The sequence below is a fragment of the Arachis hypogaea genome, chromosome 11 (assembly GCF_003086295.3).
Source record: "Arachis hypogaea cultivar Tifrunner chromosome 11, arahy.Tifrunner.gnm2.J5K5, whole genome shotgun sequence".
NCBI classification, from domain to species: domain Eukaryota; kingdom Viridiplantae; phylum Streptophyta; class Magnoliopsida; order Fabales; family Fabaceae; genus Arachis; species Arachis hypogaea.
Window position 1 is genome coordinate 8,194,294 of NC_092046.1, and position 16,474 is coordinate 8,210,767.

The 16,474-nt window shown below is 36.1% G+C and overlaps 2 protein-coding genes across 2 annotated transcripts; both read left to right on the forward strand.

Annotated features, from left to right (window-relative positions):
- The first annotated feature begins 12,000 nt into the window (after positions 1–12,000).
- LOC114924644 (uncharacterized) lies at positions 12,001–12,495 on the forward strand. Its single transcript, XM_029289882.1, has one exon. It carries the CDS (start codon positions 12,001–12,003, stop codon positions 12,493–12,495), a length of 495 nt encoding a protein of 164 aa, XP_029145715.1.
- A 15-nt stretch (positions 12,496–12,510) lies between these two features.
- Positions 12,511–14,013, forward strand: LOC140176007 (uncharacterized). The gene has a single exon (XM_072205849.1). The coding sequence runs from the start codon at positions 12,511–12,513 to the stop codon at positions 14,011–14,013; it is 1,503 nt and encodes a 500-aa protein (XP_072061950.1).
- Positions 14,014–16,474: the final 2,461 nt, after the last annotated feature.

Below are 16,474 nucleotides of genomic sequence, written 5' to 3' on the forward strand. Positions count from 1 at the left end.
TGAACATAGTAAATAGTTTTTTTCCCTACGACTGTCATAGTAATTAACAATGTATTTATTATATTTTGATTCCGGACACCTAATACCCTAGGGTGCTAGTTGAATGGATATTGGGTATAATTTAAATATTTGTAGAATTAATGATTATCCAATAAGGAATCCGTCAACTCTCGGTAAAGAGTTAGAGTTAAATAAAACCTTGGCCAAGGAGATTGAATGATTGAAGAAATGAGTTTCTTACGTCATTTATAGTTCATTATAATAATGGTAATAAGTTAAAGTTTGACAATTAAACCATACTCTAAGGGTTAACCAAGAGTTAAAAAGATGGAATGAATTATACTTTGTTCTTCTCAGGTTCTTAGTAAAAATATATTACTTCATACTATCGGGTTATTGAGGAGTGTTGCTAGTCGCCAACCTTAATTAGTAAATTTAGTACGACTAATTTATTACCCCCTTAGTATTGAATCTATAGGGTCACACACTAACGAGTGTTCTAACCTTTGCTGTAGAATTATTTAATTTTTATTTTGATTTGATCAAATAAATAATTATATTAATTCAAATAGAATATTATTTTATTCTTTGCTAGCACCAAGAATATAATAATAGTATGATAATTGAGAATATTAAATGAGATTTGAGAATAATTAGTTATTTTATTTCTAAATTTATATTCTAAGTTTGGATAAGATCCTAACTGATTCTGTTTCAAATTATTATGATATGATTCATAAATTTGAAAGATTCAAATTTAAAATAATAAGATATGATTCAAATTTGAATTGAGATTCAAATTTAAAATCAGTAACAAATCTCAATACTATATATATGTATGCCAAGAGTCGAGGAAATAGAAGAGAATAACATGAGTTTTATTCCTTTACCTCTACACACATAAATGTATGTGAGCCTAATTCTTGGAGAAGAATTTTATGGCGTGCAAAGAGTTGCAAGAGATTTCTCAATTTAGATCAGATGTCCATTGGTTAAGGAGTTGACAACAAAGGTTGGTCTCAATGTGGATACGCATAGCGCCTTCGTACCATCGAAGGAGAAAGTGATTTTTATTAGCGTACATAGGTATTTAGATGATCTATATATTGTTTATTTGAATAAAATTTAAATACAAAATAGATCTTTAGGATTACTTTCTTTTCTTCCGCTACGTGTTATGAACTCATGGTAATCTTTCATAAGTATACTTTTTGTCCTTAACGTCTGTAATTTTTTTTCGAAAATATTTCTAACATTTAATTTCACTCAATTTTATCCATAATATTTTTTATTTACATAAAAATTATCTTTAAACGTTAATTCCATTTAAAATTTTAGAGACAAAATTAAAATCATTCAAAGGTAGTTTACAAATAAAAAACATTAGGAACAAAATTGAATAAATAAAAAATGTTAATGACAAATTTAAATAAAATTAAATATTAGAGATATTTTTAAAAAAATCATAAATGTTAGGAACAAAAGATATCCTTTACTCATTAGATATTTTAGGGTTTAGGGTTTATGGTTATGTAACTATGTCTTGATCGGTAACTTCTGATTGTGGCTAATTTTGATGGATTACTTTTAAGTTAATAGTCAAATTAGTCTTTAAAATTTTCTAAATTCGTTCACGAGAGATTTTCTCTCTTAGAAAGTAATACAATGGTAATTGAGTTTTATGTACTGAATAATTCCTTGATGGTTTACCGTAATTAATGGAAACTTGGTTGATTGATGCGAATTATTGTAGTTGTATAATGAGATTGATTCTTGTAATCTTGTGTGTTAAAAGGAACTAGTGGTAAATGGGTGTAATTCTTTTAGTTTTCTACTCAATTTCTTTTTCAATTTCTTGTACGACTAATCTTGTGTGTTAAAGGAACTAGTTGTTGCATGCTCTTTTCCGCTTTAAAAGGACACACATGCACCTGCTTCACTTGATAGATTAGATGCTTGCATGGTTCAATGGTGATAAATTAAGGGCTCTAGCTATATGAATATTAGGTTTATAGGAAACTAAAAAATTTCTGGGACATTGAACGTTCTGAGGGACTAACCAAACTTGGAGGAATTTTGGATTTGTTGATCATAAAAAAATCTTTGATATACATTAATTTTTGAAAAATCAATGTTACATTACCAACAAATATTATTATTTTTGGCCAGCACTTAGTCAGTAATAATTTGCACTCATATTTACATACGTTTTACATAGATGAAGTATATAATTTGCACCTATATTTATTAGAGTTTTGCACACATAAATCAATACCGTTTGCACCCATAAATCAATATAATTTATATCCACGTTTTTTTCAGAATTTGCACATATAAATTAGTAAAATTGACAATTTGGTATTTGTGCTAGTCAAATGATGACAAAAAATACTAAAAGTTGCTGACTTTCAAGAATTTCTCTATTTGAAATAGGCGATTTTCCTACATGCATAATTCTTCACTACTTTAATAGTTCTATGGTTTGAGAATTTTGCGCACTTGTATAATGTCAGGAATATCTTATTTATTCAGAGAGCAAGAAAGGGAAGCAGAAAAACAAATTCAGTATATGGCGTGATGGGTTATTACAGGAGCAAAGTCAAGAAGAACAAATTAATCTGATTATACATTGAAAATTTCAGGTCATCAAAAAAACTTTCAAGATCTGTCATATGTATGTGTAGAATAGCGAAGATTCTGGTTCACAACATATGGTTGTATATACAGACTTAAAGGATGAACTGAAGTTACTTCTGGGAAATATATTATTGAATTTGTTTGCCTTAAAATTGTGATGTGTGTTCTAAATCGCCAATGATATTTGGAAGCGAATTACTTTTTCCAGACTATAAGGCAATGGTCATGTTAACTAACTGAATTTTGAAATGAAAACTTGAAATGACCTTGTATTAGTATAGAATCTTTAGATAGCTAAACATGTTCTTGAAGCAAAGCTTAATCCTCAATTAAACATTTGAAGGATAACACGTTTATGAACTATTGTCTTATTAGCATAAAATTTGCCATCTTTGGATGGCTAAACGTGTTCTTGAAACAAAGCTAATCTCAATTAAACACTTGAAGGATAACAATGGGACTCCTGAAGAGCTTATCACCTCTATTAACAAGTACTTTCCGCACATTGTTGACACCAAAATACTCTTCAACAATAATCATGTGCTCCAAGAAAGGATGAAAAGGTCAAGAAAACCACTGGACTCTGCATTTTCCACAGATTTCTGTAGGTTCCAATGGCAGTGATCTTGATTCACCGGCACATGTGAAGGTGAATGTTGAAGTTAATGATTTGAGGTTCATTTCTGCATTATCTCTATAAATCATGAATGGTAATGTCTAAGTGGTTTAGAAAATGGTGTTATCTGCATAATATAAGGTTATTCTCCACATGTATTCAATGGGGCAGCAAATCACTGACTCATACTATGAAATGGAGTTTATGCACAATTTCTAGTTTGCATTTTATTGATTTTTTTTTTATGTATAACGGGGCCCAAGGCCCAGGACAACAAAAGATCACAGCGTAACGCTTCTGGAGAATTTCATTCCACTTCTATCAGCAAGCACTTGATGTGCGACCATGGCAGGCGGGAGCTTGAAGCAATGGACTCCATCTTCTTGTTCTTGCCCTGCCTTAGCAAGAGCATCTGCACAGAAATTTGCCTCCCGGTAGATATGACGGACAACGACGCTCTCCAAGCCAACTAGGAGCTCTTTAATAGCTCGAATTAGAGTAGATTGAGAGTGCTTCTCCACTGATGTCTTTTGAATTAGCTCCACAGCACATTTGGAATCAGACTCAACTACAAGTTTGGAGATTCTCATCTCCGTTGCTAATTTAATGCCAACATAAAAGCCCCAGATCTCTGCCGTAGTGATGGTACACTTTCCAATCTTCATGCTGAAACCTGCTACCACACGGCCCTCCCAGTTTCGGATAATGCCGCCACACGCCCCTCTACTTCCAGGGTGGAGCACCGAGCCGTCCACGTTCAGTTTAAGCCATCCCTGTTCCGGCGGTTCCCATCCGATTGATTCCTTTCTGGTAAGTCTTAAGGTTTTGGTACTGACCTCTGTTAGGTTTAGGGCAAAGTGATAATGATCTGCAAGATTAACTGCAATGCGACTGAATTGGGTGTTTGGTAAACTATCTTCACTGAAAATAAGCTCGTTTCTGCTTTTCCAGGCTAAGTTACAAGTGGTGGTGAAAGTTATGGGCCAAGGTGTCCCATTAACAGAAGGAGATGCTTCCAGAAGATTTTTTCTCAACCAGTCGTGGAAGGATTGAGAGAAAAAGGTGTCCTGGTAATCTCTGGGAATGATACTAGTCCACACTTTGCGAATAAAAGGGCAATCCCGCAAAACGTGGAGTATCGTCTCTTCAAACTGATGGCATCTGGGGCAGGTACTATCTTCAGTTAATCCTCTGCTTTTCCTTTTGCTGTTTGTTAAAAGAGCTTCATGAGTTAAAAGCCAACTGAAAGACTTTAATCTCTGGGGAATCTTTAATTTCCAAACTTGCTTATATATGTTACTGTTCTCACTATTACCCTTGAAAAAGGCATCATAAGCTGTTCTGATAGAAAAATTTCCATCTGCTGCTGGAGCCCAACTCACACAATCCTCCCCTGTAGAGGCATTAGGGGCTTTTAGGGTGCGAAGATGACTAATTAGCTCATCAGGCAGAACATGAGAGATTTTCCCCCAATCCCAATTCCCATGCTCATCCGCATAATCTTTGACCTTTTCTGCCATTCTGTTCTCGTCCAGGTTCATAATAGCAGCTTCTCGTAGTTTAGGGATTCCTGGGACCCAATGATCCTCCCAAAAAGAAATATCATTTCCATCTTCTATTCTCCAAACGAGCTGATTACAAAACTTATCCCAAATAGAAGTGATTCCTTGCCACGCATTCGAACTGCTAGTTTTTTTGTGAACTTTTGGAACCTTGCCATTCCCACATCCGTACTTAGCCTTCATGACTTTAACCCACAAGGCGTCCTTATTATGAATGAGACCCCAAGCCAGCTTCATAAGGAATAACTGGTTAGTCTCGTGAGCTTTTCGAATACCCAATCCACCTTCTTCCTTGGTCCTACAAATTTTGTCCCAATTTAGAAGGTGGACCTTCTTTTCCTCTTCATTACTTCCCCAGAGAAAATCCCTACAAATCTTATCAATCTTATTACAAACCACCTTTGGAAGCTTCATAGTTTGCATACAATAGCTAGGGATAGTGGATAGGACAGATTGGACGAGCGTAGTTCTCCCGGCAAGAGATAAAGTCCTCTTGTTCCAAGAAGACAGCTTGGATTGAATCCGATCAATCACAAATTGAAATTGTTACTGGTTGCATTTCTCGTGAATGAGAGGGACTCCTAGATATCTTCCTAGATTTGATGTGAGTGGCACTCCAAGATCCTGGCTAAGTTGTTGCTTGATGTTGTGGTTCACGTTCTTTGAAAAGAAGACACACGACTTGCTAAGGTTGAACTTTTGTCCTGAACTATCACAGAATATTTGAAGGGTCTCCTTAATAACTCGAACCTGTTGCAAGCTCGCCTTGGCAAACAGCACCAAGTCATCTGCAAAGCATAGGTGAGAAATATTAGGTCCGTTTCTGGAAAGGATTATAGGTTCCCACTTTCTATTCTCTACTACTTTGTTAATCATATGTGATAATCTTTCAATACATAAAACAAAGAGGTAGGGGGAAAGAGGGTCTCCCTGTCTAACGCCTCTAGTAGGAGAGAACGTTTCAAATGGTGATCCATTCCATAGGAGATTCATAGTTGGGGATGAAATGCAATAAGCAACAACGTTGATAATGTTCTCTGGGATTCCCGCATCCTTTAAAGTATCCACCACAAAGTTCCAGTTTAATCTATCATAAGCCTTTTCTAAATAAATTTTTATCGCCATTAATCCTTTGCCTCGGTTCTTGCTTCTCATAGTATGGACCACTTCCTGTACCACAAGAATATTATCCGCACTAACCCTGCCAGGCACAAAGCTAGATTGAGTGTTAGCAATAAGAGTAGGCATAAAATTTTTAAATCTAGAAGCCACAATTTTAGTGATCACTTTATAACACACGTTACAGAGACTAATGGGTCTGAAGTGGCTAAAATTTTCCGGAGCTGGATTTTTGGGTATGATAGTAATCAGTGTTTGATTGACTTCCCTGATATTCCTCGGGTCTTGGAAGATGTCCTTGACCCAGCTGGTTAATGATTCCGCTACTATATCCCAGGAGTGTTGGAAAAATTTTGCTGGGATTCCGTCGCTGCCCGGTGCCTTCCAACTTCCCATGTTAAATATAGCATTTTTAACTTCCTCTCTAGAGGCTTCCTTCGCAAGCTCAGCATAGTCTTCTTCATGAAGCTTGGGGAACCAGTTTTTAATAGGGTAAGGCTTATTATTCCCGTCTGACGAGTAGAGAGCCTTAAAGAAATTCACTCCCCATTTCTTCAAATCATCAACATCATCAATCCAGTTACCTTCCTCATCTTTAAGTGCAGTAACTTTATTCCTTCTCCTTCTTCCATTAGCCTTCTGATGAAAATATCTAGTATTTTTATCACCAAAGTTAATTTTATTACATCTAGACATTTGTTGCCAATAGCTTTCCTCTTGGATGGAGATGGTCTCATACTCCTTGATGAGATCATTTTGAAGCTTTTCTAAGAAAGGATTAGGGTGAAAAGATAACTTGTTATTAATACCCTCCAATCTGTTCAGAATTCGTTGCTTTTTTCTAAAGATGTGTCCAAAGACGTCCTTGTTCCATAACCTTGCTTGGGCTGTGAAATTCCTGACATTTTGAACAAGCCCTTGAGTTTTATTCCAACTTCCTTTCACCAAGTTATTATAGTCTTCATGCAGAATCCAAGGTGCAAGGAATCGAAAGGGTTTATCCCTCCCATCATCATTAGCTACCTGAAAGTCAAGAAGGATAGGTAAATGGTCAGATTTTAATTTAGGAAGATGCTTCACACCAACATCAGGAAAACGATTAGAGAAGGAAATATTGCTGAGAAAACGGTCAAGCCTCTCTTAATATTTCTTCTTTGCCAGGTGAAAGGGGGCCCTGAGAAGCCCAAATCTTTCAACCCGCAAACATTTGAACAGTTTTGAAACTTATAAGTATCAAGAGAAAGGTTGGAGGATCCCCCTGTGTCATTTATCGTAAGAGTAGAGTTGAAATCCCCTCCTATACACCATGGGCCTGATATGCTATTAGCAATGTCCTCCAACTTATCCCATAGTGCATTGCGATTTCCTACTTGAGGGCTCCCATAAATAGCTGTGAAGAACCAAGGAGGTTCTCTATTCCATTGAACCTCCAAGTGGATAAGCTGTCTATGTATAGTAATGGGTTTGATGTTCCAAAGATCTTTCTTCCATAAACACCAGATACCACCCGAGAAGCCTTCAGCTTCGCTGACACACCAGCTATCAAACCCAAATTTTTTAATAATCAGCTCTGCTTTCTTCCCTGAAATATGGGTCTCAAGTAATATGCAAAACGTTGCCTTATACTTAGTATATAAATCAGTTAGCATAGAGTGGAACCCCTTTGCAGAGGCTCATCTGCAATTCCAAATTAAAATATTCATCATAAGAAAAAAAAAACTAGAAAACATAAAAATAAGACAAGGGAAGAGACTCCCTGGACAGAGAAGAGAAGAATTAAGTCTCCATATGCCGAATATCCTCGGCATCAGCTTGCTCTTTGACTCTAGAGTTGTCATCATGCATATGACTATCTGTCACTCCAATGTTCTCTACCCTGGTATCCTGTTCACTCTCAGGTGGTTTGTCTTTGATAATTCCTGTTTGACCTTCTACTCTTCCTCCCCCCATAGCGGTGGCTATAAGGTTTTTCGTGTGATGGTCAAGATTGCCAAACAGAGGGATAACGTTGCCCTCTTTATGGCTGTTGTAGATATTCTTCCCTAACCTGCTGAATTGTTTCCAGTATTCACTGTGGCTTCCTTCTTTACTTCTGTTATTTGTTGCATCTATTGGAGTGTTCTCTTGCTTCTCTGTATCAACTTGATTTTTTGCTTCAGAAGTGAAATTTGTTTGTGCTGAGTTGTTGTTTGTGTTTAGAGCTTCCTGCTTGATTTTGGTTATTCCTTTTGCTATTATCAGTGTTCTTGCCTTTGTAGGTTTTACTTATTGTAAAATTCTTTGCAGCAGCATTATAGTTTCTCTATTGGTTTTCCATGCTGGCATAAAATTGCACTCCTTTTACGTAAGCATCATTTTTCTTTTCCTTATTAGAATGAATATTCCTTTCCAAATGCTCTCCATTTTCCTCTTCTATCTCTTGCTCCTTTAATGCATCAAATCTGCCTACATAATCATTTCTTTCCTTTTTTTCAAACGCCTTACCAGAATTTTGTCTATTCCATCTTTGGGGTTTTTTAACCACCATCCATGGTCCAAAGGGACTTTCCTTGTTTTCCAAGCCTTCAATATTCAAATTTTGATTGATTTGTGGGATTTGGTTCTGCTGAATATTCTCAACGTCTTGATTTTTCATATCTGATCCCTGATTTTTTGCTATCATATTTTCTTTCCCATTTTGTTCTTGCTGACTCTGCTTCCCTTGTCTTAGGTTTCCGGCGTTGTCACCCCCTCCGTGGTGTCTCCGGCTAGAGTCTTCACCATGGTTTTCTGCATCTTGTTTGGTCTCTTTTGCCAATTCAACACACCCGTCCATTTTGTGTCCATATCTTCCACAAGAGAAACAAATTTGGTGGAGTCCCTCGTATTCCAATTTAAAATCCTTACCAAGGGCAGTGAATGATGGAACAAGCTTTCTTCTAAGATCTATTTCCACACATATACGTGCAAATTTTCCTCTGGAATGGATTGAGGTGAGCTCGTCGACACGAAGCATGACTCCCAAGGACATCCCCACTTTCCAAAGGAAGTGCTTGTTGTAGAGCTCTGCCAGGAGATTCGGAATTCTCACCCAAGTGGCCAATTTCCGCACCTCTGTTTCCTGTGGGATGAACAATGGTCTCCATCTTTGCACTAACAGATAATGGTCAGCAATCATCCATGGTCCTTCGAAAAGGGCATATCCATAATCCTCCTGAGAAGAGAATCGAACCAGGAAGAACCCTTCTTCGAGATCCATCACTCGGATAGCCTCCTTTCTACCCCATCTTCTGTTTATCCATCTTTCCATAGTTTGAAGGTTAATCCTCTTACCTAGAGGCTTCACAATCAGCGTCTGTTTCCATGGCCTGCACCACTCGTCATACTCCTCCAGGGTCACTTCGATTGATGGTTTTGGGTTGAAGGGAGCCCGAGACTCTGTACCCAGATCCCCGATTTCATGATCAGAGAGATAGTCCTCTGCCACCATCTCAACAATGTTTTCCGGATTTAATTTATCTAGCCCATCTCCTAATAGGCGATCTCTGTAAGAAACTTTTGCAGGTTGGGTCATAGCAGTTTCAGGCACCATCTCCACATCCAGGTTGACCTGCTGTCCATCTATCATCACGTTGGACTGTTCTCCTTGATTAGATTCTTCTTCCATCACGACATCCCCCTGTCTTGTTGAAATTATCTTGACTTTCTTCGTACTTCGTGCAACTAAATCCTCCTCCTCCGATGATCGTTTCTCGGTTTCCAATGAGAGAGTTTCATGGTTCATTTTTCAGTTTCGGAGAGGCTATTCAAGATAAACTGATCTTACAAGCGCATTTTATTGATAGTGGAGATTATGTTTTATCACCTGAAAAAGAAAAAAAAAAGTAAAAACAATGGATTTATGTACAACTTGTATTTGCATGTGATTGTAGTTATATATTTTTGGCAATTTCCATGAATGACTCAAATATTTTCTCTTTTTGTCCTCCTTTTGATTTCTTCCTTTTCTGATATCTGACTCCAGCAATCTCTAAATTACCCTTCTCTTTCGTTTTTGCATTTTATATCACTTGCTGTCCAAGCTGTCTGCATTTTTGGATGTAATCAACATAACATATATTTATATGCAAATTCTGGAGCCAAACATGAGGCCGGATACGATGCTTTTATGACTGGTTGCATCTTTGCCCAAATATGCAGTGATTTAGGAGTTGATTATAAACACCGTGAATCCTCTCCACAACAACTAGCCCTCAATGAGATTGAATGGAAGACCAAGTTGGTTGACAAAGATTGAATGGAGACCACATTCAAACTTTGGAGCCATTTAGCAATGCTCTTTTACGAATGCATATGTTACATCTTTAGAATGGTAATATCAAGTTATTAACCAATTTTCTATAGTTCTTTCGAATTTCTATAACTATTTCGAGATCATCCTCTTACATTGTATTTTAAGAGAAGTACTAAAGTTACCAGAATTTCTTGTTTTTTGCCATTATTTAGTTATCAACTTAATTTTTTTAATCTAATAATCCAACAATATACTTTATCTCATACTTTTAAATATTGATGGTAAAAAATAATAAATTCTGATAGACTTTTAATATTTTTTATTTATTTAAAGTATTGTTTTAGTACTTATTTTAATAGTGGAATTTTCGTGTTTTTTGAGAACTAAATGTAAGCATTTTAGCTGGATCAGTGTATATCGCAACTCTTAATTTTTATATTTCATATATTTTTTATTTATTTTAGTTAAGAGGTTCATTTTTATTATTATCTTAAATTCTATCTAGATATCTTAGATTCGCATTTAACTTATCTAAAGTCTTTTAAGGATCTTAGAATAATTATATAAAGTATCTCAAAAGGTGTTTATAAAAATATTTAAGCTTGTTATTTAAAATAATTTTTTCTAAAATAACAATATTTTATTCTGTCAACAAAAAAAAAATTCTTCAACCTCACAAATTAGTTTAAATCAAGTAGCAAGAACGACTCTTGAATTATGTGTTAACAAATAGTTCAACTCCTCAAACCAAATTTCTAATACAGACATACAAAGTGGAAATTTCACTTAAAAACAAGTCTTAATTACATCCAAAATGTCTATTTATCGTAAATTTATTAATTTAATAGTAGAAATACTCAATTCAAATACAAAGAGAAGATATCAAAAAATACAACACTAATCCTCTCTAATAAAAAAAAGTGACTAATGACTTGGAATACAAAATAAATGTAGAGATACAAGTACAACATATAAAAAAAAATTTACAATTTTTTTTTTCTAACACGGACTATATTATTTAACTTCTATTGTATAAAACTAGACTAACCAAATCACTTGTTGTTACTAATTCCTAGATAGTAAAATTATATTGCAAATACAGCAATTTGTGGTGTTATCAACTTATATATAGTTTATGAGTTGTAAGTTAACACTCTCAAAATTAAAAACTTTGATCAAATAACTTTTTTTTGACCTTTAAATATGTGTAACTTGAATAGGCATCTTGGTAGCTAAAACCCATTCTACATTTGTAAATAGAAATTAGGAATGCCAGCTGGCATAGTTAATCAGTTAGAGATTATAGCTAATTAGTTAAGTTAATGATTCTTTTATTTTTTTTCCTTTTAACTTGTATATAAACAGCATGTTTGAATAAGGGAAATTCCCAATTGAGTATTTTCACATCAACACCACTCTGAGTTCAATTCCTGTTTCTTTCTCTCACTCTTTCTCATCACATACTCTCACATCTTGCTTCACCATGGATGAAGCTTGATTTCTCTTCTCCAATCTCATTGCCCTCTGTTCTTGGACTTGCACGATAGAGTTTGATGAGAGCATGACCCTCTCTTTGACGCGTTTCCACATGGTGCGGTGAGCGTGGAAGGGAGGTAACCGCTCCGATCAACGAGACTAAGAATAGAAGATCTGAATCTGGCAACCAAACAGATTCTTGAATTCGCCAATTGTGTTCTTGAATTTCATTTCCTTTCATTTTCCCCCTGGTAACCGCTCCGATTTCTTTCGTCTCGAAAGATCCCCTTCTCATTTTCTTCAATCCCTAAATTGCAATGGATAACACTCAACCGTTGAATCCCAATGTGATGGATGCTCAATCAATTGCGAATTTCTTGAAACAAATGTCAGCAATTCAAGCTCAGATGGCGAGAAATTCAGTCAATTCATGGCAAGATCCGGCAAGCCCTTACTTTCTCCATCCGAGCGAAAGTCTTGGTAATCCTCTAATTCCAGTTATTTTAACTGCAAGCAATTACAGTGCTTGGAGCAGAGCCATGTTGTTGGCCTTGAAGTCGAAGAATAAGCTCAAGTTCATTGATGGATCAATCACAAGGCCGAATGAAAACGATGCGCTTTTTGAAGCTTGGGAGAAATGCAACACTTACTTAGTGTCATGGATAACACTATCATTGAGTCCTGAAATTTCAACAAGCGTGATTTGGAATAATAACGCCTCAGATATTTGGAAGGAACTGAGAAATAGATATTATCATGGTGATAAGTTTCGGGTGGCAGAATTGCAGGAAGAACTATTTCAATTGAAATAGGGAGACGCTACTGTTATGGCTTATTACACAAAGATGAAATCTCTTTGGGAGGATTTGAACAATTTCAGACCCATTCCTGATTGCGTAAATTGTACTTCTGTGTGCTCATGTGGGTTGAATATAATCAGAGAGCATAGGCAAGAGGATTGCACCACAAGATTTTTAAGAGGACTGAATGACCAATACGCTAATGTCAGATCCCAACTAATGCTGATGAATCCCACACCTGATATTGATGCTGCCTTCTCCATGTTAACACAACAGGAACGACAATTCAATGAATGCAATGAGTCCAAGGTTTTCTTTAACAGATCCATGCAGTCGAACAATGAGAGCAACCGAGGGAGAGGCATAGGGAGAGGTAGACACCAGGCTCTTGGCAGAGGACAAGGAAGCAGAGTGCAATGTACATTCTGTGACAAGACCAGCCACACTATTGAGACATGCTATAAAAAGCATGGTTTGCCGCCTCACTTGAGGCAAAGGCAAATCAGTAGCGTCAACTACATTGCTGCTGAAGCACCTGCTGAGAAGAGACTTGATGATCTCAGCCAATGCAGCCTAACCAACAGTCAGAAGGAAGTTGGTGATTCTACAAGTTATGAACTCTCTTCACACCAAAAGGATGCAATTCTGCAGTTTCTCAAAGGACAGGAGGCTCCGCAACAACCTCAAGTCACAAATCAGGTTCAATCCACCACAAACAATACTCCATTGATTCAAGGTAACACTGTCATTTTAAAATACAGTAGCAACATTTCAACCTTTGTTACTGTTAAATCTCACCTCTGGGTAATAGACACAGGGGCAACTGATCATGTCACTTTTAATTTGGACGATTTTCAATCATATCAAGAAATCAGTCCCATGATTGTTAGAATGCCTGATGGTAGCCATACGACTAGTAGCATCATTGGCACCATAAGGTTTTCTAATCAATTATACCTTTCAAATGTGCTTTTCATTCCAAACTTCGATTTCAAATTAATTTCTGTGTCAAAATTAACCAGCAAGTTGAAGTGCAAAATGCTCATAGATGACAACTTATGTGAGATACAGGACCAAGCTACTTTGAAGAGGATTGGAGTAGCTAAATGTGCTGATGGTCTCTATACATTGGATAAGCAATTTTTCTGTTCTGCAGCTCACAAAACTGATTTCACACACACTTCCAGGCACCCATCACTTACATTCACAGCAGCTGTCACTACTGATGACAATTCTGCAGCTTACACACATATCATAAATGCCTTATGGCATACTAGATTAGGTCACATTCCACAGCATAGACCTCAAATAATGCATAAAACTCATCCCTTCATCAATTGTAATGAACAAATAAATCCATGTAACTCTTGCCATTTAGCAAAGCAAAAGCGATTACCATTTTCATATAGTGCTTCTGAATCTCTTAGTTGTTTTGATTTGTTGCATCTTGACATTTGGGGTCCTATATCAACACCTTCCATTCATGGACACAAGTACTTTTTAACCATTGTGGATGATAAGAGTCGATAGACTTGGATACATTGCATGAAAGCCAAGTCTGAAGCGTCTGACCTTGTTAAGAATTTCATTGCAATGGTTAAAACCCAATTTAACAAAACTGTAAAATGCGTGCGAACTGATAATGGCCCTGAATTTCTCTTAAAATCATTTTATGCATCTCATGGCATCTTGCATCACACATCTTGTGTTGAAACCCCCCAACAAAATGGTATTGTGGAGTGAAAACACCAATACATCTTAGAGGTGGCAAGAGCTATACTATTTCACTCATCCATGCCAAAATGTTTTTGGAATTTTTCTGTCAAACATGCTGTGCATCTAATCAATATCCAACCAAGTGAATTTTTCAAAAACAACTCTTCTTTCAACATCATTTTTAATAAAATACCAGATTTAAGCAATTTAAAGGTATTTGGATGTTTAGCATATGCATCAACCCTTACTAATGGCAGAACAAAATTGGATCCGAGAGCCAAGAAATGTGCTTTTTTGGGCTTCAAGGAAGGGACAAAGGGATTCACTCTTATAGATTTGCAATCCAAAAATATATTTACATCTAGAAATGTTATTTTCTATGAAAACCACTTTCCATACTCAACTTCAGAATCTGATTCAACCGATAACCCAAAAATATCAAATGCTGAACTTATCCAACATTCACAAAAATCACAGCTCTTTCGACATAATTTTGACGATCCTTTTACCGATGACACATACAACACAGACAACTCATTCATGCATTCATCACACAACACATCCAATTCATCTCATCATATGCATCATAATGCATCTATTACAGATCACACATTAACACAACAAGATTCATCACAATACAGCTCTGCACCTGCCACTGCTTCACAAGCCACATCACATTCCACCAATCCTCATGCATCACCTGCATCTAGCATTCATCATGAATCACCTGCACCTAACTTCAACTCAAGTGTTGTTAGAAGATCTGCCAGAATTAGAAAAGTGCCAAATTATCTCAATGACTATCAATGCCACATAAATACCACTGCTACCAATTCTCTTTGCAGACATCCTATGTCACAGGTCATCTCTTATGATGCACTTAGTACAAAACATCGAGCGTTCTCTTTGGCCATTTCTTCAAATATTGTTCCTAGTGACTATGAGCAAGCTGTTGTTCACCCTTGCTGGAAAGAAGCCATACAATGTGAACTGGAGGCACTGGAGAGAAATCGTACTTGAAAAATCACCACACTCCCATCTGGCAAGAGAGCCATCAGTTGCAAGTGGATGTTCCGAATCAAATATCATCCTGATGGGACCATTGAACGCCACAAGGCCAGACTAGTCGCAAAGGGCTTCACACAAATTGAAAGAGTTGATTTCATCATAGTTGTCAGAACCGAACCGGTGATCGAACCGGTAAGATTACTGGGTCACTGGGTTACTGGTTCAACCGGTGGGTCACTGGTCGAACCGGTTAACCCGGTATAATTAAATAATTATGTAAAATTTAATTATTTTTTATTATAAGTATTTTTATTTTATTTTTATAAAAATAATTATCATTTTCAAATTTTAATATTTTATTAATTAATTTATATTTATTGTATTATTATATTATTATAAGTAAAAACTTACATACAGTTAATTTTCATGTGAAGTTGATATTTAAAAATAGTTAGATAATTTGACAAGTTTAACTAAATATCATCTAACGATTTTCAACTATCAATTTTATATAAAAACAACTGCATGTGAGTCTTTACCTATTATTATATACTACAAGTATTTATTGAAAAAATAATATTAATAGATATCATATAATCATGAAAAGAAAAATAAATTATGATTAATAATTTTTTTATTTTTTTAATATATATATATATTTTAATAAAATTTATATTTAAATAAAATATAATTGATTTAAAAATTAATGACTTTAAAATTAAAATTAATTGAATATAAGTAAATAGAAAATTGCTATATGTATTATAATTTGGATATGTATTGCTCAAAAGCAATGTAGCTTGGTGGTCAGATTGTTCTTCTTGCAACCCTGGAGTGAGGAGTTTGAATCCTATGTGAGCCATTTTGAAAAATTTTCCAAAAACCACACAGCTTTGACACTTGGCACGTTGGAGCTTATGGAGACCATGGTGGACTTGCAGAACCCAGATGCATCGTAGCTTCACCTTCAGTTGGGACCGGACCGCCCCCTGGACTGCAGCAACCAGGAGGCAATGGAACCAAATCAGAATCTGATCACTCTTTGTACACCAAACTCACCACTCATGGCGTAAAGTACTTTTTGGGTATGGAGGTCGCTAGATCTTCGAAGGGCGTTCATCTATGCCAACGCAAGTATGCTATGGATGTCCTCAAACGCAAGTATGCTATGGATGTCCTCAAAGACTTCGGATTCTTAGAGTGCAAATCAGTAAGCACACCTATGGATTACACCACTGCTTCAAAGTTATCTAGGGAGAGTGGGACT

Excerpts from the sequence above, each read along its gene's own strand:
- LOC114924644 (XM_029289882.1), top strand. The coding sequence starts at position 12,001 with ATGGATAACACTCAACCGTTGAATCCCAATGTGATGGATGCTCAATCA.
- LOC140176007 (XM_072205849.1), top strand. The coding sequence starts at position 12,511 with ATGGCTTATTACACAAAGATGAAATCTCTTTGGGAGGATTTGAACAAT.